This window comes from Scyliorhinus torazame, chromosome 16 (genome assembly GCF_047496885.1).
Source record: "Scyliorhinus torazame isolate Kashiwa2021f chromosome 16, sScyTor2.1, whole genome shotgun sequence".
Classification (NCBI taxonomy): Eukaryota; Metazoa; Chordata; class Chondrichthyes; order Carcharhiniformes; family Scyliorhinidae; genus Scyliorhinus; species Scyliorhinus torazame.
This window is the reverse complement of record NC_092722.1, coordinates 177,860,615-177,877,553: the sequence shown is the minus strand read 5'-3', so window position 1 is coordinate 177,877,553 and position 16,939 is coordinate 177,860,615. Positions and strand designations below refer to the sequence as shown.

At 44.6% G+C, this 16,939-nt stretch overlaps 1 protein-coding gene across 1 annotated transcript in view; it reads left to right on the top strand.

Annotated features, from left to right (window-relative positions):
* smc3 (structural maintenance of chromosomes 3) overlaps positions 1-16,939 on the top strand; it is a 102,681-nt gene that overhangs the window by 28,753 nt on the left and 56,989 nt on the right. The window contains exons 8-13 of the mRNA XM_072479521.1: positions 8-125; positions 1,250-1,425; positions 3,402-3,482; positions 5,548-5,712; positions 7,237-7,358; positions 14,308-14,521. Coding sequence (XP_072335622.1) covers positions 8-125; positions 1,250-1,425; positions 3,402-3,482; positions 5,548-5,712; positions 7,237-7,358; positions 14,308-14,521 — 876 coding nt within the window. The remainder of the gene's footprint in view (positions 1-7; positions 126-1,249; positions 1,426-3,401; positions 3,483-5,547; positions 5,713-7,236; positions 7,359-14,307; positions 14,522-16,939) is intronic.

Genomic DNA, 16,939 nt, shown 5'->3' with positions numbered 1-16,939 from the left:
GGAATAGATTAATCAAATGGCAACAGCTCCAGATTCGCAGCGACTCAAACTTTTGCGAGAAGTTGCTGGTACCAGAGTATATGATGAACGTAAAGAGGAGAGTATCAATCTTATGAAGGAAACCGGTAAGAATGCTGAGTGTGTTTTTTTGACTTATTTTGTGACAGAAGTCCCAAACAAAATTCAGCAGGAGTTCTTTGCTTTTTTGTGATGCTAGCCTGCGTTCTTTATTTTTAATGTTATGGAATCAGATGACAAAGAAGGAGGCCATTTGATCCATTGTTCCTGTGCTGGCTCTTTGATGGATTTTCCAAATAGTTGCACTATTATTTTATTTTCTGCAAATGGCAGGCAGAGATAGAAGGAATTTCTATCTGCGTGAAGCCAAGGTCACTCAGCTCCAAACCTGATTACAGTTTTGGTCCAAATGTGGGGAAAAGAGCTGAACTCTAGAGGTGAGGGTGACAACCCTCGACATCAGTGACCCTTAACCCCTCCCAACTAGTTTTCTAGTTTAAGGCAGCACAGTAGCACAAGTGGCTAGCACTGTGGCGTCACAGCGCCAGGGTCCCAGGTTCGATTCCCCGCTGGGTCACTGTCTGTGCGGAGTCTGCACATTTTCCCCGTGTCTGCGTGGGTTTCCTCTGGATGCTCCAGTTTCCTCCCACAGTCCAAAGACGTGCAGGTTAGGTGGATTGGTCATGCTAAATTGCCCTTAGTGTCCAAAAAGGTTAGGAGTGGTTATTGGGTTACGGAGATAGGGTGGAGGTGAGGGCTTGAGTGGGTCAGTGCAGACTCGATGGGCCGAATGGCCTCCTTCTGCACTGTATGTTCTATTATAAATTTAGAGTACCAAATTCACTTTTTCAAATTAAGGGGCAATTTAGCATGGCCAATCCACCTACCCTGCACATCTTTTGGGTTGTGGGGGTGAAACCCACGCAAAGATGGGGAGAATGTGCAAACTCCACACTGACAGTGACCCAGAGCCAGGATCGAACCTGGGACCTCAGGGCTGCTAACTCACTGCGCCACTGTGCTGCCCCCTCCCAACTTGTTTTGACCCGAACTGCCTGCCTGGAAATCCAGGAAAATTTTGAAATCCGGCACGGACCCGGTCCCGAGGGTGCGAGCTTTGACTTATTGTATTTGTACTGATTATCTTTACTTGGAACATTAATTTAGATCCAATGGTTCGTGCTTTATGAACATCTAGTTTATCTAATGCCATTTTCTGTTTATTGTGCAGAGGGGAAGAGAGAAAAGATTAATGAATTGTTGAAATATATTGAGGAGCGTCTGCATACACTGGAAGATGAGAAGGAAGAGTTGGCGCAGTATCAGAAATGGGATAAGATGAGAAGAGCGCTTGAATATACTATCTACAATCAGGAACTGAATGAGACTCGTGCCAAACTTGATGAGGTGAGAAAGAGAAGAGGGAGTTATGTATGGAAAACCGTTTAAAGTTAGACTAAATTTCATTATGTTATGATTTGCATGTGTCCTAAGGAATTGCAGAATTCTTTGGTTGGGCTAAACAATCACTTTTGGCAATCTTATGGGGGTCTCGAGTTATGCTTTTTCTGTGCTTTTATTTTTTCCAGGGGTTTAATGATGTTTCAACTTCCCTCTCGTATGTTCTTGACCAGAGAAAACTCAGTTGAGCATAAGAGAGCTTTTAGCTTCTTTGTCAATTTCCAATGACACTACTGTGATTCGAAGAAGAGATCTATATTTGGGCATAAATTCACAGAATTGTTACATTGCAGAAGGAGGAATTTGGCCTATTATGTCTGCAGTGACTCTCTAATTCCCTTTTGAATGCCTCGATTGAACTTGCCTCTGTGACTCTCTCGGGCAGTGCAGTCCAAACCTGAACCACTTTCTGCATGGAGACGTTTTTATCTCAAATTGCTTTTGCAAATTACTTTAAATCTGTGCCACCTCGATCTCAATCTTCACATGATTGGGGACAGTTTATCCCCATCTACTCTGTCCCCACCCCTTATGATTTTGAATACATCTATCAAATCTCTCAGATTTCTAAGCAAAACAGTCCAGATTTCTCCAATCTATTTTCATAACTGAAGTTCCTCAAAACTGGAACGGTTACCTTGAATCTTTTCTGCACTCTCTCCAGTGCCTTCACATCTTTCCTAAAGTGTGGTGCCACAACCAGACACAGTACTCAAGCTGAGGCTTAACTAGTGTCCTATACAAGTTCAACATAACCTCCTTGCTCTTGTACTCTTATGCACTTTTAAAGCCTAGGATACTGTATGCTTAATTGACCACTCTCTCAATCTTGTGCCATCTCCAATGATTTATGCATAAATATACCATTAGAGTTATATCCTTTATTTTGTATTGTTTCTCCATTTTTTCCTACCAAAATTAATCGCTTCACATTTCTCTGTAATTAAATTTCATTAGCCACTTTTCTGTCCATTCTATCAACTGTCTTTTTGAAATTCTACATTCCACCTCACTGTTCAAAATGCTTCCGACTTTCGTATACTCTGGAAGTTTTGAAATTGTGCCCTGTGCACCAAGATATAGGTCATTAATATATATATCAAGGAAGGCAAGGGAAGGCAACTGATCCCTGGGGCACTTTGCTACAAACCCTCCTCCAGTCTGAAAAAATCCATTCATCTTTACTTGTTGTTTCCTGTTATCCTGCCGATTTTGTATCCATGTTGCTACTTTTGTTTTAAATCCACGAGCTGTAACTTTGGTTGCAAGTCTATTGTGTGGCACTGTATCAAGCACTTTCTGGAAGTCCATTGTATGCCACATCAACCCTCGTTGGCCCTTCAAAAAACTCAAGCAAATTAGTTAAACATTATTTTCCCTCAGGAAATCTATGCCCACTTTGCTTAATTAGCTGACATTTGTTCACAGACTGTTAATTGTGTCCCTAATTATTATTTTCTAGAAGTTTGCCCAACTTCAGTGTTAAACTGACTGCCCTGTCATTGCTGAGCTTTTGTTGATGCCCTTTTTTGAACAAGATGGCAATGTTTGCAATTTCCCTGCCCTCTGCTACCACTCCTGAGTCTAAGGAAGACTGAAAAATTATGGGCAGTGCCTCTGCAATGTGCATTCTCACTTCCCTCAATATCCTGGGATGCATCTCATCCGGTCCCAGTGCCTTTTCAAAAGTACCGATAGCCTATTCAATATCTCTATTAATTTTAATCCCATCTAGAGTTTGAATTACCTCCTCTTTTTATCATGTCCTGGCTAAATTATTTTACAATTTATTATGAACATTGAATTTTTTGATGTAAATGCTAATAATTTGGTTGATAAGGTACCATTTCTGCCATTTGGTTCCATTGATAATTAATTAGTCTGAAGTTCCCATCCATTGGAGTGTGACTTTCTGTTGACAGCTTTCTGCAAAACGAGAGACCAGTGGAGAGAAGTCACGGCAACTGCGTGATGCACAGCAAGAAGCCAGAGATAAAATGGAGGTAATATTTTTCTCATAAGTGAGTTGCTGGGTTTTAATTTCATTGCATGCTCCAAGATTAATTGTTAGCAAATGCATTTGCATTGAAATTTGATGTTTTGTGAAGATGAGACATTTTTATATTTTTATATAAACATTATATTGAGTTGTATTTTGCCTTCGCTATAATGCATCTTTATAAATAGCTGGCATTTCCGTGCTTCTCATTAATCACAAAAATATTTTGTTTATTGTTTTGTGAGACGAGAAATGTTGGAGAATGAAAGGTTTAGTGAAAGGGAAGAACTGAGAGAGATCAATATTAGTAGAGAAATGGTGCTGGGAAAATTGATGGGGACTGAAGGCGGATAAATCCCCAGGGATTGGTAATCTGCATCCTAAGGAGGTGGCTCCGGAAGTAGTGGATGCATTGGTGTTGATCTGGGATTCTATAGACTCTGGAACAATCTATAGTCCCTGCAGATTGGAGGGTAGCTAATGTCACTCCAATATTCTAAAAGGGAGGTAGAGAGAAAACGGTGAGCGGGATTCTCTGAAACGGCGGCTAAGTGTTGACGGAGTAAACACCGCAGCTTTTCACGCCGGCATCAACGGGCACTTTGGCCCAGCGATTCTGTGGCCCACAGGGCGCCAGTGGGCGGCGGAGCGCTCCGCGCAGCTCCAGCTGCCATTACGGAGCTCTGCACTTCTGGCCGTGGGTCCGCTCATGCATACGGCGGCTGCCTGCGGCAGACCCGCGCACCATGGTGGACCTACACAGCCAGCCGGCGCCCACAATTTAGGCCCCCCCCCCTCTCCCTGATCACGTGCGCCCGCCGATCGGTGGCCCCCGATCACGAGCCTGGCCATCCTGGAGGCATCCCCCCGGTGACGGATTCCCCGCCCCCACCAGGGCAGCCGCGGACTGAATCCGCAGCTGCCACCCCGAGTGCCCACTGGGTGGAACCATGTTAGAACCACGCCGGGGGAACTCGGCCAGCTGCCGGCTGAGAATCACCGCAGGGGCCCCCGACCGGCGCCATGTCAACCGCGCGCGCACGACTGTCGGCGATTCTCCAGTCCGCGGGGAAGGCATCGGACCCGATGTTGCTGTGCATGCAGGTGCAGCAGGCGGTAACGAAGGCTAATGGCATGTTGGCCTTCATTGCGACAGGTTTTGAGTACAGGAGCAGGGATGTGTTATTGCAATTATACAGGGCCTTGTTGAGGCCACACCTAGAATATTGTGTACAGTTTTGGTCTCATTTTCTGAGGAAGGATGTTCTTGCTCTTGAGGGAGTACAGCGAAGGTTTACCAGACTGATTCCAGGGGTGGCCGGACTGTCATATGAGAAGAGATTGACTAGGTTAGGACTGTTCTCGCTGGAATTCAGAAGAACGAGGGGGGATCTCACAGAGACTTATAAAATTCTAACAGGATTAGACAGGGTAGATGCAGGGAAGATGTTTCCGATGGTGGGTGTGTCCAGAACCAGGGGTCACAGTCTGAGGATTCAGGATAAACCATTTTGGACAGAGATGAGGAGACATTTCTTCACCCAAAGAGTGGTGAGCCGGTGGAATTCATTACCACTGGAGGTAGTTGATGCTAAAACATTGAATATATTCAAGAGGCGGCTAGATATAGCACTTGGGGTGAATGGGATCAAAGGTTATGGGGAGAAAGCAGGATTAGGCTATTGAGTTGGATGATCAGCCACAATCGTGATAAATGGCAGAGCAGGCTCAAATGGTCAAAAGGCTCCTTCTACGCCTATCTTTTATGTATCTATGTGTATTTGTTTACATCTAGTTTCAGCAGTTAGTGTATGGTATCTTGAGAATAAAAAGCATATCAGATGGAAGCCTGTGGTGCTAATTGATACTTGGAACAGTAAACTATATAACAGAAAAAGATCGAATTGTTACTGTTGGATTTACAAGGATTGCAAAATTGAGTTTCCTGTTTCATCACTTTTGTAGTTGAACATGCCATCAAATATCTTCAGTAGACTGTGGCATTGCTTGTCTTACCATTTGTATTTGAAACTAAATCAAATATCTGTTCTATGTTTTGCAAAAACAAGGATATAGAGCGACTGGCACGTGAACTGAAAGCAAAAATCTTATCCATGAAGGAAGAGAAAGAACAGCTGAGTGCTGAACGGCAGGAGCAGATTAAACAAAGGACTAAACTTGAGTTGAAAGCAAAGGACCTACAGGATGAAATGGCTGGAAACAGTGAACAAAGAGTAAGGAAAGGGGAATTATCAGACTTGAGATTTTACATGAGTGGGGAGAGAAAGTAGAAAGGAAGTTTCCAAATGATGGCTTGTGATATGGGTCTAGCCCTTAAATTCAGACTATCCTACCCTGCAAAAAAAAAAAAAAAAAAAAAATCCAGTTCCTCTCTTCCACTATTTTGGCTGCTCCACTTTAGACTTTGAAGTATGGGGCTGTTGGATTGAAAAGCGTGTTTCCTGATTGGTATAAAAAAGGCTGGTTAGTCTCATTGATGAAAATCCAGCAATGCAGGATCAATCTTCCTAATGCCCTTTTCCAATAATCAAAATGTTTTCTAATCTATTCCCTGGGACTATATTCAAAGTTGAAAGACCTAAAGTAAAAGGCAGTCCTACCTACTGAAACCTACACTTATTAGAATATCTGCGCTTGTTTGTGGGAATCTATACTGTGTCTTTACGGTAGTTGATCTCCCATAACTTTTGCCCTTTCTACCCTTCTTATTTAATGTATGATACAAAACTATTGGTCTACGTAAATCATTACAAATGTATGAAGTACTTTGATATGATGAGATGCCATATAAATTTAAGTATTCTCGTCGTTAAATATCAATAACTGAAGAGGTTCAGTTGAATGTTCTGACTCATCGAATTGCCGTAACAAAAATTGTTTCCTTTTCAGTGTTGTATTCAATTATGTAGTGATGTCATGCTGAACAAGCTGCGGTTTGTTTAGAATTGTACTGTACTACGTTACAGTCGATGCATGTGTTGATTACTCTGCTGAGACCAAAAATGTTTATTTGTCTATCCTCTTATCATAAGGCCAACAGTCATCCTCAGGCAAGGTCTGTGCAGCCAGATAAAGTATGACCACAGCTGTAATATGCTCATACCAGCTGACTCATTCATGACGTGATTATGGATTTTAAAATATTGATGGTGGAAAATTTTAATCTATTATTTTTAAACAAATTACATTCAGGAAATTAACTTCACTGGCACACATACAGTGTAGTTCCAGTAAGGTTCACTCGGATATACCTATTTATTGAAGAGCAGCATTTTAAACTAGAGGGTATTAAAAATGCAACACCACACATTGAAGGGAAATAAAGGTTTGAGGAGGGGGTTGTTTCTTGTACTGCCTTCTAATTGTAATGTCATGCAAATTTATTTTGAGATGCTTGGAAAATTATCTATTTGTCTTGCATGTTTGGAGACTCTTAAACCAGGTCTCTTTCCTTAGCAGACAGCTCGGTCTGGAGTGTCCCAGTGCATCCTCACAGATCCATGGGAAACACACCAGCCTGAGTGCTGTACCAGAATCGCCTACGCTGGGTACCATGCTGTAGCTGGATTTTCAGATTCCATAGCTGGTTTTATTCTGTATATCTAACTAAATAGCGCATTTTCCCTATTACGAAGCAGTTTATCTGTGTTGACCTAGAAGCTCTATGTAATATTGAAGCAAAACCTTTTGCTTATTTTATGTTTATATTTGATGCTTTTTATTTTTCCCTTCTGTAGAAACGTCTTTTGAAGGAAAGGCAGAAGCTATTAGAAAAGATAGAAGAGAAGCAAAAAGAGCTTGCAGAAACAGAACCAAAATTCAGTGCTGTCAAAGAAAAAGAAGAAAATGGGATAGCGAGGTCAGTAGCAATTGCTCTGGAGCAACTACAAGATAAAATTAAACAGCTTGTTTCTATACAAGGAAATGTTTAATTGAATAGATTTTTTGTGCCTATTTTCTCCTCAATTATTTCTGTTAAGCAGCTGTATTATGCTGGGATATAGTTTGACGGATGCTGGAATTCTTCTGCTATCTCTGGATTGGGCGGCATGGTAGCACAGTGGGTAGCACTATTTCTTCACAGCTCCAGGGTCCCAGGTTCGATTCCCAGCTTGGGGTCACTGTCTCCACTGCGTGGAGTCTGCACGTTCTCCATGTGTCTGCATAGGTTTCCACCGGGTGCTCTGGTTTCCTCCCACAAGTCCCTAAGGATGTGCTGTTAGGTAATTTGGACATTCTGAATTCTCCCTCTGTGTACCCGAACAGGAGCTGGAATGTGGCGACGAGGGGGTTTTCACAGTAACTTCATTGCAGTGTTAATGTGGATGTAGACTGTTTAACTGTGGGCAACACCACTGCTTAATCTGTTCCTATTCTTGAATGCTTTCATTGTACACTTTCCAGCAGGGTTCACTGCATAGCAAGCAGGAGTGGGAACCTGGGCTGATTTAGGTGCTTGTAATGCACATTGGCTTATTCAGAAGCACCTGTTACCAAATGGTTTTATTGTTTAATGGGCCATTTGTTTATATAGTAAATATAAATTGTATTTTTTGGTTTGACAACAACAACAAAATAAACAATGTACATGAATCTATAAACATAGTGCAAAAACCGTCTTCCTCCCTTACAGTTCCAACCTTATTAACCTCCCTAAACTAAACTAACCCTTTCTGCTGACGATTAATTTTCCGCAAAAAAGTCGACTAACGGTTGCCACCTCCGGGCGAACCCTAACATTGACCCTCTCGAGGCGAACTTGATTTTCTCCAAACAGAGCAAGCTAGCCATGTCAGATATCCAGGTCCGATGTTGTGCTATTCGTCTGTACGTTCGCCACAGGTGCCTGATACAGCAACCTGACCCACTCAATAAAGCCCCGCCCAAATCCGAACCGTCCCAGTACCTCCCACAGAAATTTCCATTCTACTCGATCAAAGTTCTTCTCTGCATCCATTGTTACCACTACCTCCACCTCCCTACCTTCCGGGTGGCATCATGGTCACGTTTAATCGCCTTCTTACATTGGCCACCAACTGCCTTCCCTTAACAAACCCCACCTGGTCCTCCCCAATAGCGTCCGGAACACAATCCTCAATCCCAGAGGACAAGATTGTGGCCAGCAATTTGGTGTCCACATTCAATAGGGATATCGGCCTGTAGGACCCACACAGTTCCAGGTTCTTGTCCCGCTTCAGGATCAGCGAAATCATTGCCTGTGACATCAAAGGGGTAAGCACCCCTCTCTCCCTTGCCTCGTTGAATGTCCTCATCAACAACGGCCCCAATATTCCAGAGAACTTTTTATAGAACTCCACTGGGTACCATTCCGGCCCTGAGGCTTTACCCGACTGCATGGCCTTCAGACCCTCCGCTATCTCTTCCATCCCGATCGGGGCACCCAGCCCTTCTACCAGCTCCCCGTCCACCTTTGGGAAATTCAGCCCCCTAGGAAGTGCCTCATCCCCTCCGGACCCGTTGGGGGTTCTGACTCATACAACCTACCATAAAACTCCTTAAAACGCCGTATTCACCCCTGCTGAGTCTCTAACCAGGTTCCCATCTCCATCCTTTACTTTCCTTCTCTCCCTGGCTGCCTCCCTCTTTCTAAACTGCTGTGCAAGCATTCTGCTGGCCTTCTCTCCATGCTCATAAATCGCCCCCCCCCCCCCCATCGCCTTTCTCAGCTGCTCCACCGCCCTCCCTGTGGTTAACAAGCCGAACTCGGTCTGTAGCCTCCGCCGTTCCCTTAAAAGCCCTGCCTCTGGGGTCTCCTCATACCTCCTGTCGACCTGTAGTATCCCCTTTACCAGTCGGTCCGTCTCTGCCCTGTCAACCTTCTCCCTGTGGGCCCGTATCGAGATCAGCTCCCCTCTAACCACCGCCTTCAATGCTTCCCAGACCACCGCTGCTGAAATTTCCCCCGTGTCGTTGACTTCCAGGTAGTTCTGATTACATTTCCTCAGCTGCCCGCACACCTCATCGTCAGCTAAAAGTCCACGTCCAGCCTCCAGTGCGGGCGCTGGTTACTGTCTTCTAACCTGTAGTTCAACCCAGTGTGAGCCATGGTCTGAGATTGTGATCGCCGAATACCCCGTATCCACCACCCCCGTCAGTAAAGCCCTGCTCAGAATAAAGAAATGAATCCGGGAATACACTTTATGCATATGTGAGTAGAAGGAGAATTCCTTCACCCTTGGCTGCCCAAATCTCCATGGATCCACCCCTCCATCTGCTCCATGAACCCTTTTAGTTCCTTTGCCAATGCTGGCACCCTGCCCGTTTCTGAGCTTGACCGGTCAAAACCAGGGTCAATAACTTGTGTTGAAGTCCCCTTCCAAGACCAACTTATGCAAGTCCAGGTCCGGTATCTTCTCCAGCATCCTCTTTATAAACTCCGCATTGTCCCAATTTGGCGCATACACATTTACTAGTACCACCTTCACTCCTTCTAGTTTCCCACTGACCATAATCCGAAACCATTCTTCCCGCCTCAAACACCACCCACTTGTTGATCAGGATCGCGACCCCTCTAGTCTTCGGGTCTAGTCCCGAGTGAAAAACCTGTCCGACCCAACCTATCCTTCATTTAATCTGGTCAGCTACTCTAAGGTGCGTCTCCTGCAGCATTACCACATTCGCCTTCAGTCCTCTCAAATGCGTGAACCCGGGTGCCCTCTTGACCGGCTCATTTAGCCCTCGTACATTCCAGGTGATCAGCCTAGATCATCTCCCCCCCCCCCCCTTGCCGATCAGCCATCACCGTTCTTGGGCCAGTCTCCAGCCTCCGCCCCGGACCTCCTCTCTGTCCCTCAGCAACAGACCCTCCCTCGTCAGCAGAACATTTTCCACCACCCGCGCCCCTCCTAGTAACTGCACAATGTAAATCGACTCCATTGATATGCCTAACGGCTGCTCACCCCCCACTATGCTTCCGTGAGCTAGCCCGCCCAGCTAGCTTGGTGGCCCCCACCCCTGGCGCCAGACATTCTCCCACCTATTGTTCCCCCCCCCTCCCCACCGCTCATACTCACATATTCCAACACAATTGCCCGACAGAAAAACAAACCGCTAAACAAAGAAACGCCCAAACAAGAGATCCAGCATCTAAACAAACACACCTCCATCCCCCGACATTGCAAATGTAAACTTTAACTCACTCAGCTCTGCAACTGGCCCCAAATCAATACAGAAGGCATTACAAATACCGTCCACAAAACGAAAAACGAGAAGCTTTTTAAAACATGAACATTGCAACAAAGTTCAAACGTTCTCAGACTGCCACCAGTCCTTTCCTTTTCGCGAAGTCCAGTGCTTCCTCAGGCGACTCAAAATAAAAATGTTGCTCCTCGTACGTGACCCCGAGACGGGCCGGATACAGCAGTCCGAACTTCACCTTTTTCTTAAAAAGGGTCGACCTGATCTGGTTAAACCCCGCTCTTCTCCTGGCCACCTCCTGATAGATCCGCAGGATACTGTTCTCCCATTTACAGCTCCGTGTCTGCTTGACCCACTGTGAAATACGCTCCTTATCCAAATACCTGTGGAATCTCACCACCATTGCCCGCGGGGCGGGGGAGGGCGCGGGGGTCTCCCATTCGCTGCTTCCTCGCGAGCGCTCTGTGAGCCCTGTCCACCTCCAAGGGCCGGGAGAATGCACCATCCCCCAGCAGCTTCTTGAACATGCCCGCTATGTATGCCCCAGCGTCTGCTCCTTTGGAGCCCAACGATCCTCAAGTTCTGCTGGCAGGACCTATTCTCTAGGTCCTCCACCTTCTCCAGGAACCTTTTCGGCTGGTCTCTCAGCATCCCCAACTCCACTGCAGTTTGATGTTCCTCCTGCTCAGCCAGCGCCTTCTCTATTTTCTGGATCGCCTGATCTTGGGCATCCAATCTAAGCTCCAGCCGCGCAATTGACTCTTTAATCGGCTCCAAGCAGTCCTGCTTCTGCTTGCCGAAGCCCTCCTGGATAACTTGCATCAGCTGCTCCGTTGACCGCTGGGTCGACAAGCCAGAGGTCCGGTCATCCGCCATGCTTTCTCCCACTGCAGCTTCAGCCCAAGCCTTCTCTGTCCGTCTGTTTCTGCCTTTGCGAGCACTTTGCGAGTCCTCCTCTCCATGCACCGATGTGGGAATCCAGTACACAATTGCCTCTATCATCGATTTTTCAAATCAAGTCCGGTAAGAAATCGGGGGAAAAGGTCCAAAAGTCCGACCCGTGTGGGCGCCACCAAATGTGCAACTAATTCCTTCTTAGCCGCCACCGGAAGTCCTATCTATTTCTTTCTTAAATGCATTCAGTGATTTGACTTCCACAGCCTTATCTGGTAGAGAATTCCACAGGTTCACCATCGTCTTGAGTGAAGAAATTTCTCCTCACCTTAGTCCTAAATGGCCTACCTCTTCTGGGGCCAGGACCCCTTTTTCTGGAACCCCCCAGCCAGGAAACATCATACCTGCATCCAGTCTGTCCAGCTCTGTCAGAATTTTATATGTTTCAATGAGATCCCCTTTCATTCTTCTAAACTCCAGCGAATACAGCCTAGTCAACCTATCCTGCATGACAATCCTGCCATCCCAGGAATCGGTCTGGTGAACCTTTGCTGCACTCCCTTTATAGCAAGTATTTTCTTGGGTAGCGGGATCAAAACTGCACACACTACTCCAGGTGTGGTCTCACCATGGTCCTGCACAGTTGTAGTAAGACATCCCTATATGTGTACGCCATTCATCTCTCAATGAAGGCAACATTCCATTGCCTTCCTAACTGCTTGCTGCACCTGCATGCTTGCTTTCATGGACACCCAGGTCTCTTTGTAGATCATTTCCCAATCTGTCACCGTTTAAATAATGCTCTGCCATTCTGTTTTTCCTACCGAAGTGGATAACCACACTTATCCACGTTGCACTGCATCTGCCTTGTATTTGCGCAATCAATTTATTTGCCTAAATTGCCTTGAAGCCTCTTTACTTCCCACTGACAATTGTAACTAGTTTTGTTGTCAGCAATCTCAGAAATATATTGGATTCCCTCATCCAAATCGTTGATATATATTGTGACTAGCAGGGGCCCAAGCACTCATCCCCGTGGTACCTCACTCGTCAATGTCTGCCACTCCGAAAAAGACACATTTATTCCTATTCTCTTTCCTTCCTGCTGACCAATTCTCAATCCAGGCCAGTATATTACCCAAATCCCATATGTTTTAATTTTGCACATTAACCTCTTTTATGGCACTTTACTGAAAATCCAAATACACCACATCCACTGGCTCTCTTTTATTTATTCTACTAATTATGTCCTCAAAAAAAAAAAACTCCTGTAAGTTTGTCAAGCATGATTTCCCTTTCACAAATCCATGATTGACTTTGTATAATCCCGTTGATATTTTCTAAGTAACTTGTTATCACATTCTTTATATTAGATTCTAGCATTTTGCTTACCACCGAGATTAGGCAAACCGGTCTGTAATTCCCTATTTTCTCCCTCTTTCCATTTTTAAATAGTGGGGTTACATTTGCCATTCTCCAGAATCTACAGAATTTTGGAAGATGATAACCAAAACATCCATTATTTCCGTGGCCACCTCCTTTAGTACCTTGGGATGTAGATCATCAGGCCCTGGAGATTTATCAGCTTTCAGTCCCATTAATTAATCCAGCACTTTATACTAATACTAATTTCCTCTTTGGTTCTAATGCTATCCTTTATTTATTTAATGTGTAAATGCAATGCAAATTTAATATTGTTTAACGAGAAGGGGTTGGATCACTTTGCATATAGTGTTTTTGGAACACTTTGCATATAGTGTTTTGGGCCAGAAAAGAATGTATAATTGTGACAATGCATGCATTCGTTCCTTGAATATTAGCCACTGCCTAACCACCATCATACCTTTCAATGAAGTTCCCCAACCTATTGCAGCCAACTCACCCCTCATACCTTTGTAGTTTCCTTGGTTTAAATTTAGGACTCTAGTTTCCAAATGAACTATTTCATTTTCTATCTCGATGAAGATTTCCCCACATGTTATGGTCACTCTTCCCTAAAGGGCCCCACACAACAAGAGTATTAATTAACCCCTTCTTGTTGCACAATATTACATTTGCATTGAATTTACACACCAGGAGTCATGGCAGCAAAGGCCCTGACTGGAGAGTCTTTGGCAAACCATTTCTTTTTTTTAAACTCTTGTTTTCTTTTATTTTGTTTTTAAACCTGTACTTTCTGTTTGTTTGTTTTACTTCTTGTTGTAATTCCAGTCTGTTATTTATGACATCCGAACCGCCTGTTGGTTGTGAAGGATTTATTTTATATTAAAACTTGCTTTCAAGACAAACTGATCTATAGCCTTGGGAGTATAATCCCCCTCCCATTCTTTTATTGCTGGATCAAAATCTTGCAGCTCTTACCCAACAGCACTGACAGTGTGCCTAAACCACACGGACAGCAATAGTCCAAGGTAGCTCGCCATCCCATAATGTAAAGGTAGATACCTTCAAAATGCAGAACTGACAGATTCAAAGCAATTTGCTTTTGAAACGTTTGCACGGTATAAATTGATCAAGCCGCTGCCAAAACTTCCATTCTAAAAGAATAAAAATAAATCTAAAGAATAACCGTACTACTGGGAATCGATCTTTGTTTTCATGGCAGTTTATTCAAAATTCTGTTTTTATGGAATAGAGGCTTCAGAAACCCAGTTGTTACGTTAGTGCACTCTGTCTTAATGACCTGAAGTGAATTACTGTGGGCAATGGTTGTAGTACGCACAATCCTTTGGCTCAATCTCTTTTGTTCTGCTTAGGTTGGCACAGGCCACCCAGGAAAGAACAGATTTGTATGCGAAGCAGGGTCGAGGCAGTCAGTTTACGTCAAAAGAGGAGAGGGATAAATGGATCAAGAAAGAGCTGAAGTCACTCGATCAAGCTATCAATGATAAAAAACGACAAATTGCTGCAATTACCAAGGACCTGGAGGATACTGAAGCCAATAAAGAGAGAAATTTGGAGCAGTACAGTGTAAGTAATTAGTGCCACCAATGGATCATTTGTGATGTTTATCTACCTTTTGTATGTTGCATGGTGTACTGTTACTTATCGTTTGGTGAGAATTTTTGTTTTAAAAGGCATTCTTGTTCAAATTATATTTTCTCTGAAAATTTTGATGGGGATTCCAAATAAAGCAGATGACCTACAAAGGGATTTGCATCAGTATGATGCTCTGAAGCAGGTCACAAATAATCTGACTCAGTAGGGAGATTAAGAAGAAAACAACAAAAACATTTGTGTCAGTCTGGCATAGCACCCTCTATAAATCTGAGCTTCGTATTCCCGATGCCCCATTGCGAAACCTGAGTGCATAATCTAGGCTTATTTCCCAGTGCAGTGCTAAGGGAGTTCTGCACATTTGGAGGTACCATCTTTCAGGTTAAAAAGCAAAATGGTCATGCCTGCGCTCTCAACTGGGCCTAAAAGTCTCCATGGTACAATTTGAAGTAGGGTAAAGGAGTTCTCCAGTGACTTGGGACAACATTTATCACCTAATCAAAATGACTAAAACCCAGGGTAATTTATTCAATTGCATTTTGGGTGCTGCTTGTGCTCCAATTGGCTTTGATACTTCTTGTATTAGAACAGTGATGGAAAAGTCACACCACAGTGCTTTATGGCATCTTAAAGGGCTGCACGGTAGCATTGTGGCTAGCACAATTGCTTCACAGCTCCAGGGTCCCAGGTTCGATTCCGGCTTGGGTCACTGTCTGTGCGGAGTCTGCACATCCTCCCCGTGTGTGCGTGGGTTTCCTCCGGGTGCTCCGGTTTCCTCCCACACTCCAAAGATGTGCAGATTAGGTGGATTGGCCATGCTAAATTGCCCTTAGTGTCCAAAATTGCCCTTAGTGTTGGGTGGGGTTACTGGGTTATGGGGATAGGGTGGAGGTGTTGACCTTGGGTAGGGTGCTCTTTCCAAGAGCCGGTGCAGACTCGATGGGCCGAATGGCCTCCTTCTGCACTGTAAATTCTATGAATTAAAGGGGCTTTGTTATAAAGTCAATGAGTTAATTGTGTATTGGGTTAACAAAGTTGTCAGATTCTTCCTGGATGCGATGAGGTGAAATGTATGGATGTTTAAACTTGGAAAGGTTTTAACTTTCTGAACACTCCAGCAGTGGGATTTTCTGGGCAGCGCGCCGCGTGTTTCGCAGCGGCGGAGGTGGCCCAACATTGGTTGGCAGTGGGATCTTCTCGTCCTGCCATTGTCAACGGGGTTTTCCGCTCAATGCACCCCATTGGATAACCCCCCAAAATGGGCACATGGATCGCAAATTTTGTCATTGCCAGCCCAGACTGAGATGGAGCAGTCTGTAGCTGGGCTTTCTTGGCCCATAGCTATTCAAGTTCATCCTCCCAGGTCACCTGCAGCCATCTTTGCAGAGAATCGGCAGCCTGTTGTACCACGTAGAGGCTCTTCAGGTAAGCAAAGGCACATGCAGCAAGAATGGTACTAAGAGAATGTACAAGGGCAACTAATTTACTTTTGTATTTATAAATGTTTTTGCATTTCATGGTGTGAAATAGGATTTTATTTATAAATCCAGTTTGGAATGTCGATCGTGTGGTAGCTTTTATTTTTACATTCACAGAATCACAGGAAGTACAGTGCAGAAGAGGCCCCTTCAGCCCATTGAGTCTGCACCAACACATGAAAAAAACACCTGACTTACCTACCTAATTCCATTTGCCAGCACTTGGCCCATAGCCTTGAATGTTAATTCGTTCCAAGTGCTCATCCAGGTACTTTTTAAAGGATGTGAGGCAACTTGCCTCTACCACCCTCCCAGGCAGTGCATTCCAGACGGACACCACCCTCTGGGTAAAAAAAAAAAAAGCTTTTCCTCGCATCCCACCCTAAACCTTTTGTCCCTCACCTTGAACGTGTGTTCCCTCGTGACTGACCCTTCAACTAAGCAGAACAGCTGCTGCCTAACCACCCTGTCCATGCCCCTCATTATCTTGAACACCTCGTTGTGGCCATATCGACGCTTGTTAGTAAGTGACAGAGGTAAGCCGAGGTGTGGCATTGTTTGACATATGATACTTGTATGGCATCTAAATTGGTTTTCACGAACAGCCTGCTCCTAATGTTCCTACTCTTTGACTGCTATCCATATATCTCACGGCAGATGTGGATCACGGTACGTTTGTCCAGGTGCAGCAGATCACCATAAATCTTGACACAGATTCTGCCATGTCAACAAGGGTACAGGTGTCTTGAACATTTTTCCTCCCTGGGTGTTTGAAAATAAGTTATTTCATGGGACGTGGCTATAACTGGTTAAGCCCATCCCTAATTGCACTTGAGAAGGTGGTAGTGAGCTGCCTTCTTGAACCACTGCAGTTCTTGTACAGCCATAATGCTGTTAGGAAGGGTGTTCCAGG